This window comes from Equus quagga, chromosome 17 (genome assembly GCF_021613505.1).
Source record: "Equus quagga isolate Etosha38 chromosome 17, UCLA_HA_Equagga_1.0, whole genome shotgun sequence".
In the NCBI taxonomy this organism is placed as follows: domain Eukaryota; kingdom Metazoa; phylum Chordata; class Mammalia; order Perissodactyla; family Equidae; genus Equus; species Equus quagga.
The window spans coordinates 53,630,527-53,651,964 of NC_060283.1; the positions used below are offsets into that span (position 1 = coordinate 53,630,527).

Genomic DNA, 21,438 nt, shown 5'->3' on the forward strand with positions numbered 1-21,438 from the left:
ACTCCTAAGTCCCAGGCACTTACCCAAGGGTGCATAGTGTCCAGTGCTGGGCTTACAGAGTAAACAAGACAGAATGCCCCACCAGTGGAAAGTCAGAGGGAACACTCTTCCACGTGTCACTCAAAATGCGCAAACACAATCAGGCTGTTTGAAGGAAACTGCTATACAAAAGAATGGACCTGGATACAACAGATGACAACTGGAAGCATATCTGGTAGCAGACTTCTGTGTGACATCTTCTGAATAAGTTAGTCCCATGTCGAAGAAGTCATCCATTAAATCCTCTAGCCAACTGCTTTGCTCATACTTTCATTCCAGAGGGAGATCATTAAGTGATACCATAATCCTGCAAGGCTGGTGAGTCAGAAAACGTCATTCTAGTTAGTTTTCTAAGCCTTGTACCCTCGCCTGTACAAGACAGAGGATGAGAGTATTTACCTCAGAGGGTTGTTGCTGCTTGAATGAAAAAATGCGTATAAAACACTTAGTACCAAGTCTAGCTCAGAGAAAGTGCTTCATAAAATCTAACTATTTAGACGTATTTCTCTTTAGGTACTGAAATCTTTGTCACCTTGTGCACCTACTTAAGCTTGCCTTAGTTTTTCATGTTTAACATAGCAATGATTTTAAATATCTATCCCATCTTGATAAAATTTTCATAGCTAATGAGATTATATATAAAATTATCTAGATAATAGTTCAGCATAAATGTAGAGATTATATTTATACTTTCATTTTTATAGTTCTATTGAACTAAATATGAATATCCAGTTGAATATAATATGTTAATTTATTATAACTAATTGCTCTATCTAAAGGTCGAAAGAGTGTCTAGTGACCACCTGTAACACCATAGTCTATTGTAGACATAAAAGTTTACTTAAGAGATGTTTATGGTTATTTTTAAGCATTTGACACACCCTTCATGATTAGCTGCTTAGGAGATACTAAAAGTATGTGAATGTAAAAAGGATAGAAAATCATTTAAGTACTGGAAATCTTCTAAGTTTTTAAAAACTTTTTTTCAGACTTTCAAAACAAACCTCTAAAGCCACCAATGTAAAATAAAGCAAAATTGGAAAAAGAAGCAACACACAAAAGTTAAAATTTTCCAAGAAAACGCTACCTATTTCGGAAAGCTGAAACGTTCTATAACACAGTTTTGGTGAAGTGTTCCAGCCACATAGTATTTAGTTCCGTTTTACTGGATGAGTTCGACTTCTTTGCAAAGCCTTTTGGGACTTACATCACTCTAATGAGAAAAGAATACTCCTGTTAAAAAACAAAGGGCAGAGATTAAAGCTCTTAAAAGTGCTGATTAAATAATAAAGTAACTTAAATATAAACAGAATGCTTATTAAGTGCAAACTGGCTAGACTTCAAGGCATAAATTAAAGCCCTAGCAAGTATTTCCCCTGCGTGCAGGCGCCCTGTCAATTCTAGACAAACTGCTCAGACATTCTACCCATGAGAGCTGCCCATGGGGTCGTTTACTTTTTTTCTCACACCTGTGCTTAATGAGTAGCAGTTTTGCAAGCTTGGTCATTTTCAAGGGAAGAAGATGGGAAGGATTTCATGCAAAAAAAAGAAAATCAAGATAAGAAACAAAACTACAGTAATTTATCTCCATTCAACCTTCCTACGCAGACTGTGAAATAGAAAAGGACAACACCAGCTCTTAAGGCTGAAAGTCTGATGGTCACCTAGTCAGTGGCCGCCCCTCTCACAGCCCTAAAAGGGATTAAGAACAGGATAAAAGCTCAAAGTATTCAGGACAAACAGCCCACTTTCGTCTAAACGTAACCCTTGGGGTCAAGAAGTTATTTCTTATCAGGGATAAGATTTTTTTTTCAATAGGCAAGGAATCTGGCTAGGGAGGGGTATGGTCTGTAACGTGTGTTTTACTCTTAAAAGAAATCCATTTTTCACTTGGAAAAAAATTGCCCTTTAAAACTTATTCCTTAAGTTGTTTTGATTTCAATCCTCTTTAAATGACCGGATCTGATAAATTCTTTTAATCTTCAACTCAAATGAAGACAATTCAATGTAGATTTCCGTAACTGCTCCTGCTCCTCATTAACTTCTCCAAGAACAAAACAGCCAAACACCTCCACCCTCCCCACACACAAATATTTGTGCTCCTCTTTGTTGTTGAAATTTAAGTTGTCCTAAATTCTGGGGAAATCCTATCGCCATGGCAATTCCAAGAAAAAACAAGGCACAGTCCTAAATGAAGATTTGTTCTGTCTCCGCCACATACATGCCAACACACAAATACTAGGTTTTGTAAGGAGTCACTGGTGTAGAAGAAAGAATTCACTACTGTATTAAAAGCAAACTTCCTCTTAGAAAAATGAAGAAATGAGGACGCCTTGTGTATGCTGCTGCCACTTGGGAGCATGCCCTTGGAACAAAATTAGAATGTGGTACAAGTCAAAAAGAATAAAGAAATACCACTTTGAAATCAGCTTTTTAAAGACCACTTTATTGAGGTATAATTTACATACCATAAAATTCACCCACTTTAAGTGTACAACTCAATGATTTTTAGTAACTTTACCAAGTCATGCAGCCACCACCACAATCTGGTTTCAGAACGTTTATTTCCATCGCCCCAGTAAGATTTCTTGTGCCCATTTACAGTTAATTCCTGTTCCCAGCTCCAGCCCCAGGCGTGTGGGAATCTACTTTTTGTCTCTTTTGTCACATTTCCCTCTCCAAATCGAGATAAGGAAAAGAAATCCAAGGATATTTCCTACAAATAAAAGGCTACTGTTCACTGAAGAACCCACTCTGTGAAAACAGTCTTCAGGATTCTCAGGAGAGTGCAAAGGCATCTTGCATGCTAGGCGTGTCAGCTGAGTCAGAACAGAGTCAGTGTGGTCTTTCAGACTGAATTCTCTCTCCAGATAGAGACAACAGACTTACACAGTTACAAGGGATTTTGATAATGAAAGAAGACTGTACCAAGCCTTGTCATCTTAACCAAGAAACTGTCTCCATGTCCACAGTTTAAAAAAAACAATTTTCAAGTAAAAGGGTGAACTTCCAAGCATTCCTATAAAATTCAGTCAAATATTATATTTTTGCTTAGGAGACAGGAGACAGAGACCGTTTCCTTAAATTATGTTTCAATGGGACTGAAATATAAAAGTTTCTTCTGAAATGTAAGGTGGGCTTTTTTCCTCCAAGTTCTCATATGTATTTATTCTAATATATTTTGAGTACAGTAAATATATCAAACTATCATGGTTTGGGTTGACAAAATACTTTTCTAACCACTTATTTCCTTCCACCAGAATCTACGTATTTTAAGAACGCTTTAGCTCCAGGTTTATCTTGCTTACATCCTGATTTCCAGGTATCCTTCCTTTTGGAAGCAACACACAGCTTCCCAGAAATTTACTAGGAATTTTACAAGGGGCCCTTTTATACGTGAAAGAGAAAACTGTTTTGTCAAGTGATGATGAGAAATTCAAAAAGACTGTAACCTCGACGGGACTCTAAATTTGGGGAAATCCGTGGCGTTCTTTCAACTTGAAATGTTGGTCACAAAGATTCCTCAAGAAGTTATTTTACACTACATGTAGGAAACTGATATTTGCTGTGCGTTTTTTTAAAATTCCCTGCATTAGTAAACACAAATGTTAGTTTTGTGGTCTTTGATGTGTTGGGCATTTTATGGACCATAGAGTTCGGATTACCATATGGCAGGTACTGAAGGTGCAACTTTTGGAGAAAATAAGTACTTGCAGAAATAAACATCTTGCTAGTAGCTTTTATAGGTTCTCAAAGCACACGGGAGGTCTGCGCTACTAATGTAACCAAAAGGCAAAGCTTTGAGTTTAGGGCTTAGGAGTTACCGAAGAATGTTGCGGACTCCCGCTTTCAAAGATCTTTAAAGCAAGTTTGACTTGGGTTTGCCTGAAAAAAAGAGTAGTGTGATAAGTTGCTAAAAGCTAGAGACTTCTCAGATTCCCTTTCGACCCTCTGAGTTTAGACGGAAAGAGGGGGAAATCTTAAAAATGGGAACTTTACACATTCTTGGAGTAAATAACGATTGAAATAGAAAAAAATCTGGCGGCTGGGCTCGGGAAGGGGAATTCTCTGATGAAATTGATGTCTACCAAAAAAAAAAAAAAAAAAGAGCGAGCGCCAAATAAAAGCAAAAAAGGGACTGCAGGAAGGGAAAACTTTACATGGTCTTTTCTCAGCTTTTAGTCAGTCAAACAGGATCTCTGCATTGTGTGTAACGCGCATTGTGAACGTGGGCAGGACTTTAAGATCTTTCTCTGTGGCCGGTCCAACTTTCCAGTTTTCAGGTCGTCCACGACTGATTTCACTTTCAGTGGAAACAGACATCCCATCCCCAGGAAGGGAAGATTTTCCAGCATGTTCAAAAAAGCAAACTGCTGCTTTGTCCCTTCAAGAGAAACCCGTTCTCTGAATTTCCCCCAGATCTGCCAAGGGCCCGGCAGAACTCCTAGTATTTAGTGAAGCTCATTAAAGGATGGCTTTTCCCCTTTGCTCCCCAGCTAGCACTTCCTCAGAACTGAGCAGGCACAGCTTTTAGAAGGGGAAAAGTCTCTAAGAGGGAGCTGTGAAGGCAAAGAAAGTGAATCCCAAGTCAGTGCACTCTGGACGAAACAGAGGGAACCGGAGAAAACCCAGCCCCGCCCTGGGATGCAAAGTCTGCATTCCTACAGCTGCAAGGGGGTGGCTACTTTATGGTTTTCCTCCCCCCAAAATACACTCCAGTGAGCAGAGATTTTTTTCAGAGGTGACGCAATGTCCTCAACCCCCCCCCCCCCCCCAATAAAAAAGAAAAGGGAAAGGGAGGAGGGGAGAAGACTTGCAACCCCTTCCCTTCACACAGCTGCAGCCCCTCCCTTTCCTATCCGTCTACCACATTCCAGCCGCTTCCCATCCCTCCCCGCTCGGCCCCAAAAAAGTTTGACGACCGCAAAGGAAACCGAAAAAAGTTCCCTTGCCGGAGTCCTGGCGGGCGATCAGCATCTCTTTTGTTCGCGGCGAACCCACAGTCCCCCTGACGTCACCCGGAGGCCGGCCAATGGGCGCGCGGGCGGCGGCGGCGGCGGCGGCGGCGGGAGGAGGTGGGGGAGTCGGGCCGGTCCCTCCTCCCCGGCGCCCGGGCCTCGCGGGGGGCGGGAGGGGACTGTCCCATATAAGCCGCAGCTCTCGGGGCTTGGCCGCCCGCGCCGGCTGCGCTGTGCAGGGGGAGGAGAGGGAGCCCTAGGCGCGAGCAGGGGAGAGGGGACCTGCAGCGACAACTTCTCTCGTCCTTTCCTTCCCCTCTGTCCCTCTACCCGTCCCCGTCCCCATCCTCCGGCCCCTACCTTCTCCGAGGCTTCAACCCCCAGGAAGCACTGGAAGGGACTCCTCCCGCAGGTTGCGAAGGGAACCAAACTTGGTGGCAACTTGTCTCCTGGTGAGGGCGTCTCTCCCCACACCGTCTCAAGATGCTCAGGGGTCCGGGACCTGGGCTGCTGCTGCTGGTCGTCCTGTCCCTGGGGACAGCGGTGCCCTCCAGCGGAGCCTCGAAGAGGAAGAGGCAGGATCAGCAAATCATTCAGCCCCAGTCCCCGGTGGCTGTCGGCCAAAGCAAGCGTGAGTACTGACCGCGGGCTGAAACGGGCTGTGGCAGGGACGGGACTGCAAAGACAACCAAAGTAGTGACTGAAGTTTTGCGCGCGCGCGCGCGTGTGGAGGGTGTGCACGCCTTAATGAGAGAAACCGGCTGTGGACACAAAAGGCTCTTGCCTTTGAGCAGGCTGGTTCTGAATGCATTGGGGGACGCGCTCTGCAATGTCCTGCAGTGGTCTCATCAACTCTACACTTTCAGGTCTTCCTCCTGTGAATGCATCAAAATTTGCCGTTAAAGCAAAAAATGCTGTGTGCCTTTAAATTTTCCATTTGGAATTAGCGTGGTCCTCACCGTTCTTATTTTCTTTGTTACTAAAAAACTAGTTAAATGTTTTCAAATTGGGGGTGGGAAGAGGGTAGCCCAATAGCTACGTGGTTCCTAAGTAGCTTGGAAGAGATGTAATTAGTTCAGATTGCTCTGGGGCCCCTCAGGATGCTTCTCCAAGCACAGAGGTCGGAATTCCTCTTCAAGTTTTTGGAAGACACACCCTCCCTGTGCCTTGGCTAAAGGAAACTGCTTGAAGTTGCCCTTTAAAGAGCATTGAAGTTCTTGCATGTTTAAAGATGTGATTCCAGTTAACTGCTTTTCAAAATGTTTCCACTCCTTTGATGTAGACCCCTGGCCAGATGGAAATGACATCATTGTATAACATTTAGCTAAGTTAAGTGGGAAAAAAAGGAATACCTAAATATCTACGTGTACAAGTTGTGGTTAACTCTTTAGATAGCTTGTGTCTGTATCTATATCTTAGTGGAATACTGCTTTTAATTCTCCTGGTGCTCTGATGCTTAGCTTATTTTTCTGTTTGTTGCTTAGGCTCATCAATTTAATTGTACAAGAAAATTCCATAATTTTGAAAAAGGGAGGATGCAAATGTGATAACGTTTTCCTTCAATTATTTACAGCTGGTTGTTACGACAATGGGAAACACTATCAGATAAACCAACAATGGGAGCGCACCTACCTGGGCAATGCCTTGGTTTGTACCTGCTACGGAGGGAGCAGAGGCTTTAACTGCGAGAGTAAACCTGAGCGTAAGTGCTGGGGAGCCTGGTAGTTAGTATCTTTTAGTAGATGGAGAAGTGGTGCTTGTTAATTAAATGTAGCATTAATAGTAAAAATGCATATGCCATTTTCCTGGTAGAATTGTATGTCATTTCCTCACGTAAAGCGTTTAATAACTGCTTATATTTGCTTTTCACGTGTTCCTCTTACCTTTAAAACAAAAGAACAAAGGTATCCCAAAGTAGTTCCTAGAGTCTTCTTTTTGTTTTATTCTCCCAAAGTTTTTTGATGAGAAAATGAAAGAGTTTGTGCTCTCCTTCAAAAAAAATTGCTTATAAAATTTTAATTGTTAGAAAGTTATCTCAGATCTTAAACTCTAAGATTCTGGGCCAGAAAACACTTTGGGCCCTCCATGGCAAAGTGACTTGACAGCTGCAGTTCAGTGCAAAACCACTAACCGCTTCAAAGTTCTCATTCCTTTATGACCGTTGATATGTTTCTTGTAAATTGTAGCAACTCCTGCAGAGAAGCCCTGATCGGGCTAAAATGGAAATAGGAGGATTAGCAAGTGACCGGGCTTGGTGGGGGTGGGGCTCTTCAAACTGCTTTTATGTGGACCTTGCCTGGTTTGACTTTCTGAGTCAGAGACCAGAATCTGAAGCCCGTCCTTCATAATCTAGCTGGTCCTAAGGTAGGGCTTTATGTGGCTTTTTTCTAAGGGCCTGAGAATCCTTTACAATAGAAATTAATTTCCAGATAATCCTCGAGAACTTGTCAGAGGTCAAAAACTGAGGCTTTATTGGAGCCGAGGATAATATCCAGAACTCCCACTTCAAATTTTTCAGACTTTCCATTGTACCATGCTACTTCTGGAATGGAAAAGTGAGTTTTCCTTTGGATGGGAGTAGTGGAATAGGAAAGCTGTCGCCTCTGTGAGGCTCTCATGGACTTTCCTTCTCCCCTCAGCTGAAGAGACTTGCTTTGACAAGTACACCGGGAACACTTACCGGGTCGGCGACACTTATGAGCGCCCTAAAGACTCCATGATCTGGGACTGTACCTGCATCGGGGCCGGGCGAGGGAGAATCAGCTGCACCATTGCAAGTAAGACAGACGCCTTGTGGAATGACACTAGAATACCAGAAATGCGAATTTCTCTGTTACCGTCTATTACTCTTATGTGGTCACCCAGCTGGTTCCCATGCTTGTGGAAGATGGCTCTGAGCACAGATGGAATCAATGTTTAGTCTGTGTGCATTTATGAGTGTGTGTGTGTGTACATAGTGTAACCAAGTGCATCTCTTGGGTTCCAGTCCAGGAAGACATGCTCAGAGGAGTTGCCCATTTGACATTACCCGGGCGTCTCAAGCCAGATTGATAGTGTGATTATCTGCAGTGATTGGGAAGATGGTCATGAAGAGCGAATCAGCCCTTGTGTGGTCTGCTCTTCTTGTTTGCAGAGCAGAGACCTCTTGCATCTCACAGAAACAGTATAGTTTCTTTGTGACCAATAGTTTATACCCAGAAGTAGATCTGTCAATTCCTAGAGATAATATAGACTAATTAGCCTAACAGTGTTTCCAAGGTACTTTGGGGACTGGGTTGACTCTTATCAATTCAAGTTGAGCTAAGGCAACCTTTCTAGTGTGATTCACTGGGTTACTGTTAGATTCTATTAATGTAGCATTTAGTTTTTTAAATCCATCCTTTAAGTATAAGTCACTTCAAAGGCTTCCATCCAAAAGAATGAATCAGTCCTTTGTGTATAGGCCCAGTCATCTTTCCCATACTTAACGTTAGGGTTCATCCAAGTTTATTGGCAAATCTCAAGAGTCAGCGGTCCATCGTGTTACAGTCTGGTGGGCAATTCAGTCTTTGGATGTGCCGTTGTGTTTAACACACACCTAGAAAAGTATCCAGATTTTCACACTTGATATGTATACATCGATTTGCTTTCCATCAAAATGACGTTTCTATCCCAGGGTGAAATACAGACTCTCCACGCTCCTGAAAGCTGGATGTTCTGCCCCATGTGGCTGTTTCCTTGAATTAGTCTCAAGCCCAGCCCGCTGTGTGTATGTGAAGGCCATGCTTGCCAGCCTTTCTTTCTGCTTTAGGACCCATTTCCTGTGCTTTCTCTGGGGAATCAGGATTTATGACCTCTTTCTTTGCCATTCACTTTTCTCTGTGGTTTCTCATTGTGTTTAAACAAGACATTTAATGAATGACCCAAAGTGACCAGACTCGTCACCTTTCCTGTCTCTGATGGGAAAGCTGTTCCCTGTGTCTTTACTTTGGCTAACCTAGGTGCTTACCCTGGGTGGAACATGAGACTTTTTCTTTTTTAAAAACATTCTCTGTCCCACTCTCTCTAACATTTGCTTTTTATCTTGAACAGACCGCTGCCATGAAGGGGGTCAGTCCTACAAGATTGGTGACACCTGGAGGAGACCTCATGAGACTGGTGGTTACATGTTAGAGTGTGTCTGTCTTGGTAATGGGAAAGGAGAATGGACCTGCAAGCCTATAGGTGTGTGACTCTGAGCAATGAATGGGGGCGGGACACCCAGTCAAAATGTTGGCTTAAATCGAAATGTACATGAACGAGATCTGAATTCCAATTAAAAAGAGAGAAATGGAAGTTTTATTTCAAATAATGAAATGTTATATAACCCATAGTTTCCTTAAAGGAATCAGATCAAAAAGTACTAACCATGCATAGAAGTCTTAATTTTGTTTCAAAAACGCAAGATAGAGTTGAAAGATCTAGGAAGAAGTCGTTTCTTCTGTCTAATATCTGATCTCAGATTTCTCCTTGGTCAAGATATAAATCACTTAAAAGGAAAGCATGACACTTTTGACATATTTCTTTATTGGAATGCACTGGACGATAATATTGTGTGTGCTCTGTCACACCTTAATAATTTTTTTTCAAAGTAAAAATTGTCAGGTTTCTTTTGGTCTCAATCCTCAGTTGAACTCGATAGATAAAATTCCAAAAAGTTCTGATTACAAATTTTACCCTGCTTCCTTATTGTTGTCTCCTGCAGAGGCTTTTATTTTGCTGTATTGTCTCTGTTTTTACAGAATTCCAAATTTTAAATAGGTTTCTTGTCATTTTATTTAGGCATTTGTAATTGGTCGTTCATAATTAAGACTGGAAGTTTTCACGTACAGTCTCCTACGGACTGGATCCCTACATAGATCCTTTCACTCAAAATACTGCTGTATAGAATGGTGCTAGCTGAAAATATACAGCCCATGTACTTATTAAGAGACTAGGATCTCTGCCTGCCAGCTCGACTTGAGCTTCCTTTTGCTTTGGTTATTTACTATGTGCCTCGTTTCAGGGCGTGCCTTTCTTTTGGAACAGGGTACCACTTAAAAAAAATGTGGCTGGACTTTTGCTTACATGATACACTTTACATTACGGGGAGACTGCAAATTCAAAATAACCCCCTTTTTTCTGTTTTTTTTCTCCAAATTTCCCTACAGCTGAGAAATGTTTTGATCATGCTGCTGGGACCTCTTATGTTGTCGGGGAAACCTGGGAGAAGCCCTACCAAGGCTGGATGATGGTGGACTGTACTTGTCTGGGAGAAGGCAATGGGCGCATCACCTGTACCTCTAGAAGTATGTTTTAGATCTTTCTGTTAAAGATGAGGCCAGGTGTCGTTTTCTGGATTCCTAGAGAGAATTATCATGTGATGTCACTTAGAACACCCACTGCCCCAACATGCTTTGGTAACATTTGGATGTCAAGAAAAATTCCATCACTAACTTATTCTGCTTCTTCAAAGAAGACTAAAAAGAAAAATAAAATCTTAGTTCAGTAAAGTCTTAGGCTATCAGCTACTAAGAAAAACCTTAATATTCACTTCAATGCCACATATGCTATAGATCAGAACATTAGTTGCAAATATTCAATCTAAATTACGACTGAGATATTTTCCAATATTAAGAGCAAAGAAATCATTAAAATAGCACGCAAGGAGTGTGGAGAGTCTGCATTTTACCGCAGGATAGAAAAGTCATTTTGGTGGAAAGCAAACAGGCATCTTTAGGCATGTGGGTCCTACTGACATGGAAGGGGCAAAGCTCTAAAGATTTAAGTTTCCTTCCATCTTTGAAATTTAAATAAAGCATAGTCATAAGCAAAACTGATGAAAATAAAAAGCACTTATCCCATAGGTTAAAATTATGTGTCTACATGCTGGCCCCATGGCCTGGTGGTTAAGTTTGGCATACTCTGCCTCAGTGGCCCGAGTTCACAGGTTTGGATCCCAGGCGTGGACCCACACCACTCCTTGGTGGCCATGCTGTGACAGTGACCCTCATATACAATAGAGGAAGATTGGGGCCAGCCCAGTGGTGCAGTGGTTAAGTGCGCATGTTCTGCTTCAGCGGCCCAGGGCTTCCTGGTTTGGATCCTGGGTTCGGACATGGCACTGCTTGGTATGCGTGTGGTAGGTATCCCACATATAAAGTAGAGGAAGATGGGCGTGGATGTTAGCTCAGGGCCAGTCTTCCTCAGCAAAAAGAGGAGATTGGTGGCAGTTAGCTCAGGGCTAATCTTCCTCAAAAAATAAATAAAATAAAATAAAATAGAGGAAGATTGACACAGATGTTAGCTCAGGGCGAGTCTTCCTCGGAAAACAACAACAACAACAGCAAAACATGTGTCTACTCTGGGGTTAAGGGCAGTGTCTTTTACCCAAAGCTCCTAAATAGGCTCTTAGTGCTGTAAAGAAGGTATTCTCTGGTGTCTCTGCTGCTCTTTCTAAGATTGCCCGGAGGCCTCTCTGTTGCCTTAGGGGCTCAAGGCTCCCTTTTTGAAATTTCAAACTAATAGCGACTATAGAATGTTGAAGCAAAAACAGCCATTAAGTATTGGTGTTATAAAGAAATTTAAAATCAAATCTAAATGTTTTGAACTTTATCTACCTTAAAATATTTCACCAGCTTAAAATATTCATCCTCCAAATTTGAATTCTTTGCTAACAATAAACAAGTCTCTCCTGGAAAGTAATAACAATTCTGACCAAATCTTTCCTGGAACCTGACTGGTTCATTAGATTTTTTGCATTTAAAACGTTATTATGATGGTTAGACTTCCAAGACCTTGGGGAGAGTGTTTTAGTTTAAGACAAATTAGGTGTCTGACTCGAACTCTTATCTATTATTTAAAACTCTTCTAATAGAAAGTTGGGAAAAGTTTCTCAAAGAAAAGTCATTTATTCTGTGAAGTTTTGTAAGGCTCTACTTTGTACAAGATGGTATAGGGATGCAGAAATGAATTGGACATTAGCCCAGCCTTCAAAGAGCCTTAGTAAGTAGGTCAGGGAGATGAGAAAGGCTTATACATATTCATCGTCTAGAGCACGATATTAAGGGCTTCCAGACAAATACTGAAAATAGTGCTATGGGGGTCAGGGAAAGACAATCTTTTTAGCTAGGGATTTGGGTAAAAACTGTAAGCAGCAATGACTCTTCATTCAGCCCTCTGCTCTGATGGTAGATCAATGTGGGTGTGTATTTGTGAGAACTTACATCAACTGAATAATTATTATTCTCCAACCTAGTGCAGTGATTTTCTGATTCACAAATAAATCAGATCCTCCCTATTCACATTGTAGCAAATGGGGACAGCTGGATGATAACTGAAACAATCTATTTACCAGATAATTGAACACAAAGACCAATGGTAATTTACAGTCATGCGCCGCCTAACGACATTGTGGTCAATGCTGGACCGCATGTACAGTGGTCCCATAAGATTATTAGTGGTCCCATATAGCCTAGGTGTATCATAGGCTAAACCATCTAGGTTTGCATAAGTGCACTCTATGATGTCCACACAACAACAAAATCTCCTAACGACACATTTCTGAGAATCTTCTCTCTGTAATTAAGCAACTCATGACTGTAGTTACAAAGTATCATTTTACATTAATAATCGCACTTTTCTATTGAAGGGTTAACACTGAGCAATTCAAAAGCAGCCATCTTCTTAGTGATTTTAAATAGGTAGGTGTGGGGGAGGGGAGAAGAGGACATTTTAGTCAAAGAAGTTGGTAGTCCCGTGAATTTTTTTATATAACAAATGAAGAAAGAGATGCCGCCATCTTTTTATAGCTTCATTGGGGCAATGGGGGGAGAGCTTCTGAGACCTTCTTGCCTCTCTATTGTTTCGAGTTTCCTAAAGGAAGTCCCTCTGGAAAGGCAGGTCATAATACAGTAATTACTCCAGGAAAGCCTGGGAGAGCCTGAGAAGGAAAGAGACTGGAGAATGAATTTGGTCAAAGGAAGAACGTGAAAATGATTAAAAAAAAAAAATGAGTGAATGAATGAAAGATGATGAAAGAGTCTTTTGGCGGAGAAATGGAGCTAGACTAAATCATGCAGCTCCCTTTCCACTGTAACAAATGTAATCCCATCTTTCAGAATTTGAACACCTGTGGCTCCACAGCTGGATGTGAACATACCACCAGAAAAAGGGCTTCCAAGCTTTAAGCTGCTATGTTCTTTTCTTGAGGTTTGAACTGAGCATTACAAGCTTGACCTGATTTGCATATTTCACTGCTTCCTTTCTGACACAGACAGATGCAATGATCAGGACACTAGGACATCCTATAGAATTGGCGATACCTGGAGCAAGAAGGATAATCGGGGGAACCTGCTCCAGTGCATCTGCACAGGCAACGGCAGAGGGGAGTGGAAGTGTGAAAGGCACGCGTCTCTGCAGACCACATCCACCGGTGAGGCACAGGATGGGCGGGCCGGAACCGCGAACGGGGATAACCTTTCAAAAAATATTTCTGCAAATCCATTTTTCCCTTGACGTGCTATTTAAGATGATTTGCAGTGTTTTGGCTTACTGTAAGCTGAGTTCATTTACAGATCGTTAGCTGTTAAAACTTTGTTTAATGTCAAGTTTTAAATTTAAATAAAAATGAAATGAAAATGAATCTTAGGGGGAAAAACAATTTTAGCCCCAAGAGATTAAATTGATGTTTAAAAAAATACTAATATCACAAAACCTACACAATTTATATATAGAAAGATAGATATAGATGGGTCTATATATATATATATATAGACATTTAGATACACATATACATACACATGTGTATGCATTTTGAATATCTAAAGTGCATTTTAATGGAAATGAGTGGGTTATGATGAGTTATATGATTACTTGACTCTTCTGCTAGGAAAGGGGAAAAAAATGTACATTTATTCTTTTCTCAAAATGGAATATATTACCTTGTCCTGACATTCAGCTCTTTGTAGCAGAAACAATCCTTTATGTGTGGTTTCCATGCTCCGGCAAACTTTGTTGCATTCCATAAAATAATGCACGATCATTTTCTTCATGTATTGGCATTCACAATTTGAGAAATTCAGAGAGAACCTAGAGATGGGAATGAATGACACAATATCCAAGCATTTTTTTAGGAAAGGAAGTTTGAATTGTTTCTAGTACAAGAACAAGGTCTTTGCCTTGTAGCTTGTTTTGTAAGAATCTGAGGAAAGAAATATGGCAGTCAGGGGTATGTCCTTCTGTTATTATTCTTAATATGTTTTGAGCAAGTTTTCACTACATAACATGCTAGCATTATTGTTTAGCCTTTTATCAATTGGTCATTTAGCTAAAAATGTTAATTATTTGTTTGGATTTTTCTCCTTTTGATGAGTTTTCATCTTGCTCTGAATACTTATGAAGGTCATAAGATTATATTTTATAATATCTTTGAGTTATTTGATTATTATCATAAAATGCTGCTAACCAAAAAGAGAAACATTACAAATATCAATCTACTGAAATAGTTTAAGCTAAAGGGGTAGTTGGGGTCAAATGGGGTAAGCATTCAAGAAATGTTATGTATTTTTACTAATATTACTAATATACTGAAAAGGTTCCATTGTTCAAAAAGGTTTGAGAAACACTGGATTAAACAAAATGGAACTTCTACAGGATCTCTTTGTTCCTTTGCGTTGTGACTCTCCCAGGTGGGACGTTTGAACACAGATGTTGTGTTCCCCCATATGAGTGACTGTGGGACCCGCTGTCTGTGAGGAATCTTTGGGTTCTAGTGTTCAGCAGGACTTAGGAGATGCTGAATTCCGTCTACCAGTCGTTCTAGCATCAGTTCTGACTCTTCTCCGCAGCGGGCCTGGCCTTCAGGAGAACAGATTTCCAAAAGTTTAAGGGAAAGATTGACACAATCTCTTGTCTTACTCTGAAAGGAAAGGTATTTTAAGAGGATTGATTAGTTTTAGAAAAAACGTAACAGAATCACAAGTAATCCTGAGGAGAAACAAAATCTGGAAGGAGGGAACAACTTCTAGAGAGTCCAATATGGCTGTTCAGGGCACCCTCCAGTGAGCCCAGAGTTACACAGATGGCAAGAGGTCTGCTGCAGAGTGACAGGGACTTCCCAAAACAGTGTCAGGAAGAGAAATGCCTAGATTGATTGAGTTTATGGAAGCTGCTTAGAGAGGAAGGGTGAGGCAGGCTAAGGAAAAAGCATGAAGACAGCACAGGGTACATGGGGGAATGAGCATTGAGCAAGGAAGGAAGTGGTCAGAAGTGAGCTGGAAGAAAGTTAGATGTGAAGGATTGTGGAGGCATGGACCAGCAGCTTCCTGGCATGAGTAAGGAGTCTTTGAAGCTATCTGTTCTACCGAGTAGCAGCAGGATAATGTCTGTGGGTTTCGAAATGTAATCCCGGTGGCTCCAGATGAGCTGGAAGATGGAGACCATTTGGTAGACTCCTGTGGATTGATTCCTAGACTGATTAGCCCAGGCAAAAGCTAATGCAGAATGGGAGGGGCGTTTCTTTTCAGTTGCAGGTCAGTAACAACATGGATTTCAGAGTCATCTGTATGGAACTCCGAAGATCCCAACTCTAGAAAATAGTTCTTTTTCTTGTCCAGCTTTATGACTTTCCTTTCTCATGCCCTTAGGATCTGGCCCCTTCACAGATGTCCGAACGGCCATTTACCAGCCCCAGCCTCACCCCCAGCCCGCTCCATACGGTCACTGTGTCACAGACAGTGGCGTGGTTTACTCCGTGGGGATGCAGTGGCTGAAGACACAAGGAAATAAGCAAATGCTTTGCACTTGCCTGGGCAATGGAGTCAGCTGCCAAGAGACAGGTCTGCATTATCTTTTTAAAAAATAGCCCTGGTAACTCATTATTTAGTTTTTGAAAGGCAATACATTCATTTACCCACAAATGTAAAACAAACAAGAAAAGCTTATAATCTTACCACCCTGTGATAACAATGAGGCTTGGCTTTTGATATATTTTCTTCCAATCTTTTTAATCTATGTATTTTCTTTCCTGTAGTGAGGTTTAAACTGTGATGTATTATTTTTACTTGTCTAAAATGTTGTTACAAGAGGATTGCTTTCGGAATAGCTTATCATCCATATATTACATCCTAAATCTCAAATTTCTGGAGCTTTGTGTTGTAAACTTCTTTCAACAACCTAATGCATCTCTTCTGGGATACAAAAGTGGTCATAACTAGAGCAATAATAATTGGTACACTTGACTTTTGGCACCAACAGAGTCATGCATATCCTTTCAGTATCCTTTGAGCATCATCCTTGATTAACCTGTATAAGTATAGCTATACAAATGGGGAAACTGACACATGGAGCAGAGGTGGTAACAAAGGACATCAGCAGAAGAAATCAGGTGTTGCTGTGTCTCAAAAGCCATGGCTTCCTGAGTAACGCATTTTGACAGACATTAAGCAGATGATCATCTATGCTTGCAGCTTTTTTCTTTGAGGGCACAAGCTCAGTCTCAGTTAAGTTATAAATCAGCGGCAATTGGTGGAAGGTCAATGCAGCTCTATTTACTGAGACTGTCACCATATTTTGGCAATGCTTGCAGCTGTGACCCAGACTTATGGTGGCAATTCAAACGGGGAGCCGTGTGTCTTACCCTTCACCTACAACGGCAGAACTTTCTACTCCTGTACCACGGAGGGGCGGCAGGATGGACACCTCTGGTGCAGCACAACTTCCAATTATGAGCAAGACCAGAAATATTCTTTCTGTACAGACAGTGCTGGTAAGTGTCCCTAGGGGAAAACACAGCAGTGAGAAAAACCCATTTCTCATGCCCTATTTTTATTTGCCGGCGAACTAGCCTCTAATTTTGAGGCTGCACAAGAAATCTCACTTTGGTGCAGTCTGGACCCAAGAGATGTGGAGCAAACTTAGCAGCTGAACATCCTTCCATGTTCCCCAGCACCCTTGGGAAATGACAGCAAGGGAAAAGCCCCCCAGTTCACTTGTTTTTGACACATGGGGATTATGATGTGATTTAAGATACTTGTCTATTGAAAGCAGTAGGTGATCCCACAGGACTGAGGAATACACAGGTGGGATGCCTGAGTGTTTTTGCTCCTCTTCTGGTTAAAACTATGTTTTATTCAAAGAGATCATTTAAGCTTTTTTTTTTGGCTGGGGAAGCGAGAGTGGAAATCGGATTTCAATCTATTTTGAAGGTGAGGTGAACACGTGAAGGAAGCTTAGAACTATATTATCAGACCTCTGTTATTCTGAGTCAGACTCTGTGAATTAAGTGTAGAAGCTGGCTCTCTCAAACCTTTCTGTAGCACTTCCCCACTGTACCTGGGAAAGCTCGGTTGTAATTTTTTCCTTCCTATTTGTGTATTTTTCTGGGCAGTTTTGGTTCAGACTCGAGGTGGGAATTCCAATGGTGCCTTGTGCCACTTCCCCTTCCTATACAACAACCACAACTACACTGACTGTACTTCTGAGGGCAGGAGAGACAACATGAAATGGTGTGGAACCACCCAGAACTATGACGCGGACCAGAAGTTTGGATTCTGCCCCATGGCTGGTAAGATGAAGCCCTTGGAGACAACCATTTATGGTGTGAGACTGAAGGATAGTGTCCAGTTTACTCCTGTTTCACCTGTTAAAACTTAAATTTTGAGACAGCAGAAAACTTTGTTATATATATAAAATAAAATATATAAGAATTCTATATTTATATAATTTTAAAACCCTATTGATATAATTTAATGTCCAAAAAATGTAGAAATACAATAAAAATACTTGTTCAAAAGTCTGGGATTATAAATTTTGCACAGGTTTGTCTTTTGTAAAGAGCACACAACTGAGTAGCTTAAAATGGTTAATATGTAGCTCACTGCTACTGTCACAGACCTACGACATTTACACGTAATTTTGGTTTGACTGAAATAAGCTCTATCACTAAATACCAAAATAACCAAAACTCTGTCTTTTACAAGTAAAACAAGTAAGCGAGCTTTTTTAAAAAGGGGAGGGGGGCGGGCCTCTAGTTTGTATGAATGGAGAAAGGGGAACCAATACCGTTTATTTGTTTTCAAATTTCAAAAACTCTGTGGATTACCTTTGATTTTCCAGTTGTAGGTCCAAGAACCTGTGCTCTATGCATTGTCAAGGGTGCATATGAGGCAGGGAAACAGGAAGAAAAGTACTTACTTTTATTTCTCCCATTTCAACAAAAGGGAATGCTGGGTGTAGAAGGAAAATACACTTTAGGTTGCAATTCTTGCACTATCTGTACACATAGTTTCCCTTTGAGCTAGAATAAACTGGAACTAGGAAAAGTTATGGGGCAGTAGTGAAATGTAGGCTTCTAAAACAATGCAAACCCTTTGTGCAAATGTGTAGGTATTATCGTGGTTTCACATCCCTTAACTTTCCGTAATTATTCTGTACAGAAAACCTCAGCTTTAGTAGACTATGTTTTCTCTCTTTGGGGCTCAAAACCCTCCACTTCCACATAGCAGCACCGAGATTTCTCTGAAGCACACAGGACTTCCTTCCAAGTGAGAGTTCTCAGGATAATCAGACTGAACTGATATTATTGCATGCCTTTTTAGACCTTGTGATCATTGAGCCAGTGTGCGTTTCTTGTTTGTTTCCCAACAGCCCACGAGGAAATCTGTACAACTAATGAAGGGGTGATGTATCGCGTTGGAGATCAGTGGGATAAGCAACACGACATGGGCCACATGATGAGGTGCACATGTGTTGGCAATGGTCGTGGGGAATGGACCTGTGTTGCCTACTCCCAGCTCCGAGGTATGCTTGCTTATTAATGGAAACCCTGGAGAGGACAGAGGGTCCAAAGAGGCAGACTTTTATGTGAAAACTTGAGCTTTGCAAAAGCAGCAGAAGAAATATGCAGTGCCTCTCCATTAGACTACTGTGCTGGATAAGTTTTGCATTTTAGGCAGCCAGTTAAGAAAAGCCGGCACAGCAATTCTTAGATTCTGAAACATTCCCAGGGTGTAAGTGCTTAGGCTGAGCCAAAAAGATGACTTCAAAGACTAGAACACAATCATTTGATCCTTTTAGCTTTTAGTTATGCCGTTGGATTCATGTCTAGAAAAGACTGGATCATTTCTGTAAAGAAAAGAGATTTGCTCTTCTGAAATCAGATCTTTGCAGTTCCAAACTTAAGGAGGCAAATACATAGACCAATTTCTTTTGTTCAAATCAAGGTTTCCCCTTTGGACCTAGATATATAATATAGGGATGTTGATTTATTAAAACTCTCTTACGTTTTCTGTTTCTTTGATTTGAAAAGTAAGATTTAGGTAGAACTCTGAGCTAATAAATTGCCCATATAGCTGGTGTGCTGACACTGGCCTGAACTTGTTCTCCTTTTGTGGTGTCCAGTGGGCAACCCAATCCAGGAGTCATAATAATTGCATAAGGTGGTGCAAAGCTGAAAGGGACCCTAGGGGGTCACACAGACCAACTCTTCTTTTTACAGATGAAGGAGCTGAGAGCGCAAAGAGGGAAGTAATTTTCTTAGGATCTCTCATAGAGTTAGGAAGAGTTGGCCTAATTTTTTTTTAGCTTTAGAAGTGCCATAGATGTCATTTTATTTCCCAAATCTAAATATCTCCCCACCCCCGCCACTCCAGAGATGAGAACATCACTCCATGCTGGGCGCCGTATAAATATGTTTACTCTTCCTCCTATTTATCATAACAAGCAGAGATCTAAAGGACATTATCAACTAAGCAAGAATTTTTCTGAAAGCAAGACACTTATTTGTTTAAAAATTGGCTTTCCTCAGGGAGGTGTATCTTACCACATTCTTTAGTTGTATGTACTTTGATCTCAGACATTTACAAGTTTATAAGAAAGGATTGGGTTTTTTTTTTGCAAAAATTGTATCACTGGCTAAGCTTTGAAAAAATATTCTGTGACAGTTGAAAAGTTAGTTTAGTGGGAGAGGTTGATAATTAAGTGGAAGGAACTGTATGCTTTGAAAAGCGTAGCTTCTTTGCTTTTATCAGTGAAAGTTAAAGTCTTCCACCCGTTCCACTCTTTCCTACATAGATCAATGCATTGTCGACGACATCACTTATAACGTGAATGACACATTTCATAAGCGTCACGAAGAGGGACACATGCTGAATTGTACCTGCTTCGGTCAGGGCCGGGGCAGATGGAAGTGTGATCCCATTGGTAAGTGGGCTTGTCTCTCTAGATGGGTTTGGGCCCTGAGAATAGTTAGAAAATTTCAAATAAGGAAAGCTGTTTGATATTATATGATTGCAATTGGATCCAGACTTTGATCGGTGGCTTGCAAAAGCCTTGCAAAGTCTTTTCTCTAATTATGGACCAATATATAATCTTGCTATTGGCAGTCATCTGTTTTTGCTGAATTTGGTGACAAATTCAGGTTTATTTTAATTGAATGAAATTCGTTCTTTGCTTCCGAATCATAAAGCCAGTCCATGTTATGAAAGAGAACTCCCCTTTGCTGACTGTGCAATAACATGGGCAAATGATTATGCCAGTAAATACCTCCCTCCAAATGCTTTATTTTTCTTGGCTGCCCTTTATAATAGATCTAAGCAAATAGTGAAGGTTCAGCCTTAAATGAGCTGTGTTACCAGCTTTAAGGTAATCCATTAATATTCCTTTTCTGAAAGAGGAGGGTTGCTCACTAAGAAAACAAGCCGATCAGATGAGTTTGTTTGACCTCAGATTGCCAAAGCTCAAAGAGAAGCCTCAGAGGTTTTCTTAGAAATTGCTCAGCAAGTATTCATAGTTAAAATCTAGTTCATTTATTTGCATGTAAAATTAAGCCCTTCAAAGTTTGAAGAAGTGTATAAAACGGACAAAATAATATTTTGTCCTTGCTGTTCAAATGGTAAATCAGTTGCATTAATGTGGCTAAAATACAATATCTAATTTATTTTTCTCAAGTTAATATTCAGAATATCAATATACACTGACATCTAAATCTTAAAATTTTTATTTAGAAATATTGTCCTTTTAGAAAACTAAATATTCCTCTCACTGGGTACTTCTTACCACTAATTGTCCTCTAAGGTAAAAGATAGGAACAAAATACTTTTTAACTGCATATATTTGTAAGGAAAGTTACAAGTTTCTATTAAAACTAAGAATGTATGCTCGAGCACACTGAAACTGAATGTGTGGCTTTAAGTTTTCAAGGCTGCTTATCTTTTATTTCTATATACTTTAGACCAATGCCAGGACTCGGAAACCCGAACGTTTTATCAGATTGGAGACTCCTGGGAGAAATATGTGCATGGTGTCAGGTACCAGTGCTACTGCTATGGCCGTGGCATTGGGGAGTGGCATTGCCAACCTTTGCAGACCTACCCAGGTGAGTAGCCATATTACCCCAGATTGAGAACTGTCGACTGGGTTATAAACACAGGGCCCATCAGTGTTT

At 40.9% G+C, this 21,438-nt stretch overlaps 1 protein-coding gene across 12 annotated transcripts in view; it reads left to right on the forward strand.

Moving 5' to 3' along the window:
- Window positions 1-5,177: 5,177 nt before the first annotated feature.
- Window positions 5,178-21,438, forward strand: part of FN1 (fibronectin 1) — a 65,632-nt gene continuing 49,371 nt past the window's right edge. For 4 of the 12 annotated variants that reach the window (XM_046644803.1, XM_046644805.1, XM_046644810.1 and 1 more), the window contains exons 1-12: window positions 5,181-5,628; window positions 6,571-6,699; window positions 7,637-7,774; window positions 9,069-9,200; window positions 10,166-10,303; window positions 13,270-13,428; window positions 15,641-15,832; window positions 16,582-16,761; window positions 17,383-17,559; window positions 18,642-18,794; window positions 20,067-20,195; window positions 21,226-21,369. In XM_046644803.1, coding sequence (XP_046500759.1) covers window positions 5,481-5,628; window positions 6,571-6,699; window positions 7,637-7,774; window positions 9,069-9,200; window positions 10,166-10,303; window positions 13,270-13,428; window positions 15,641-15,832; window positions 16,582-16,761; window positions 17,383-17,559; window positions 18,642-18,794; window positions 20,067-20,195; window positions 21,226-21,369 — 1,819 coding nt within the window. In that variant the 5' untranslated portion in view covers window positions 5,181-5,480. Of the gene's footprint in view, window positions 5,629-6,570; window positions 6,700-7,636; window positions 7,775-9,068; window positions 9,201-10,165; window positions 10,304-13,269; window positions 13,429-15,640; window positions 15,833-16,581; window positions 16,762-17,382; window positions 17,560-18,641; window positions 18,795-20,066; window positions 20,196-21,225; window positions 21,370-21,438 lie in introns of all 12 variants that reach the window. The other 8 variants (XM_046644808.1, XM_046644809.1, XM_046644812.1 and 5 more) reach the window with 4 other exon arrangements.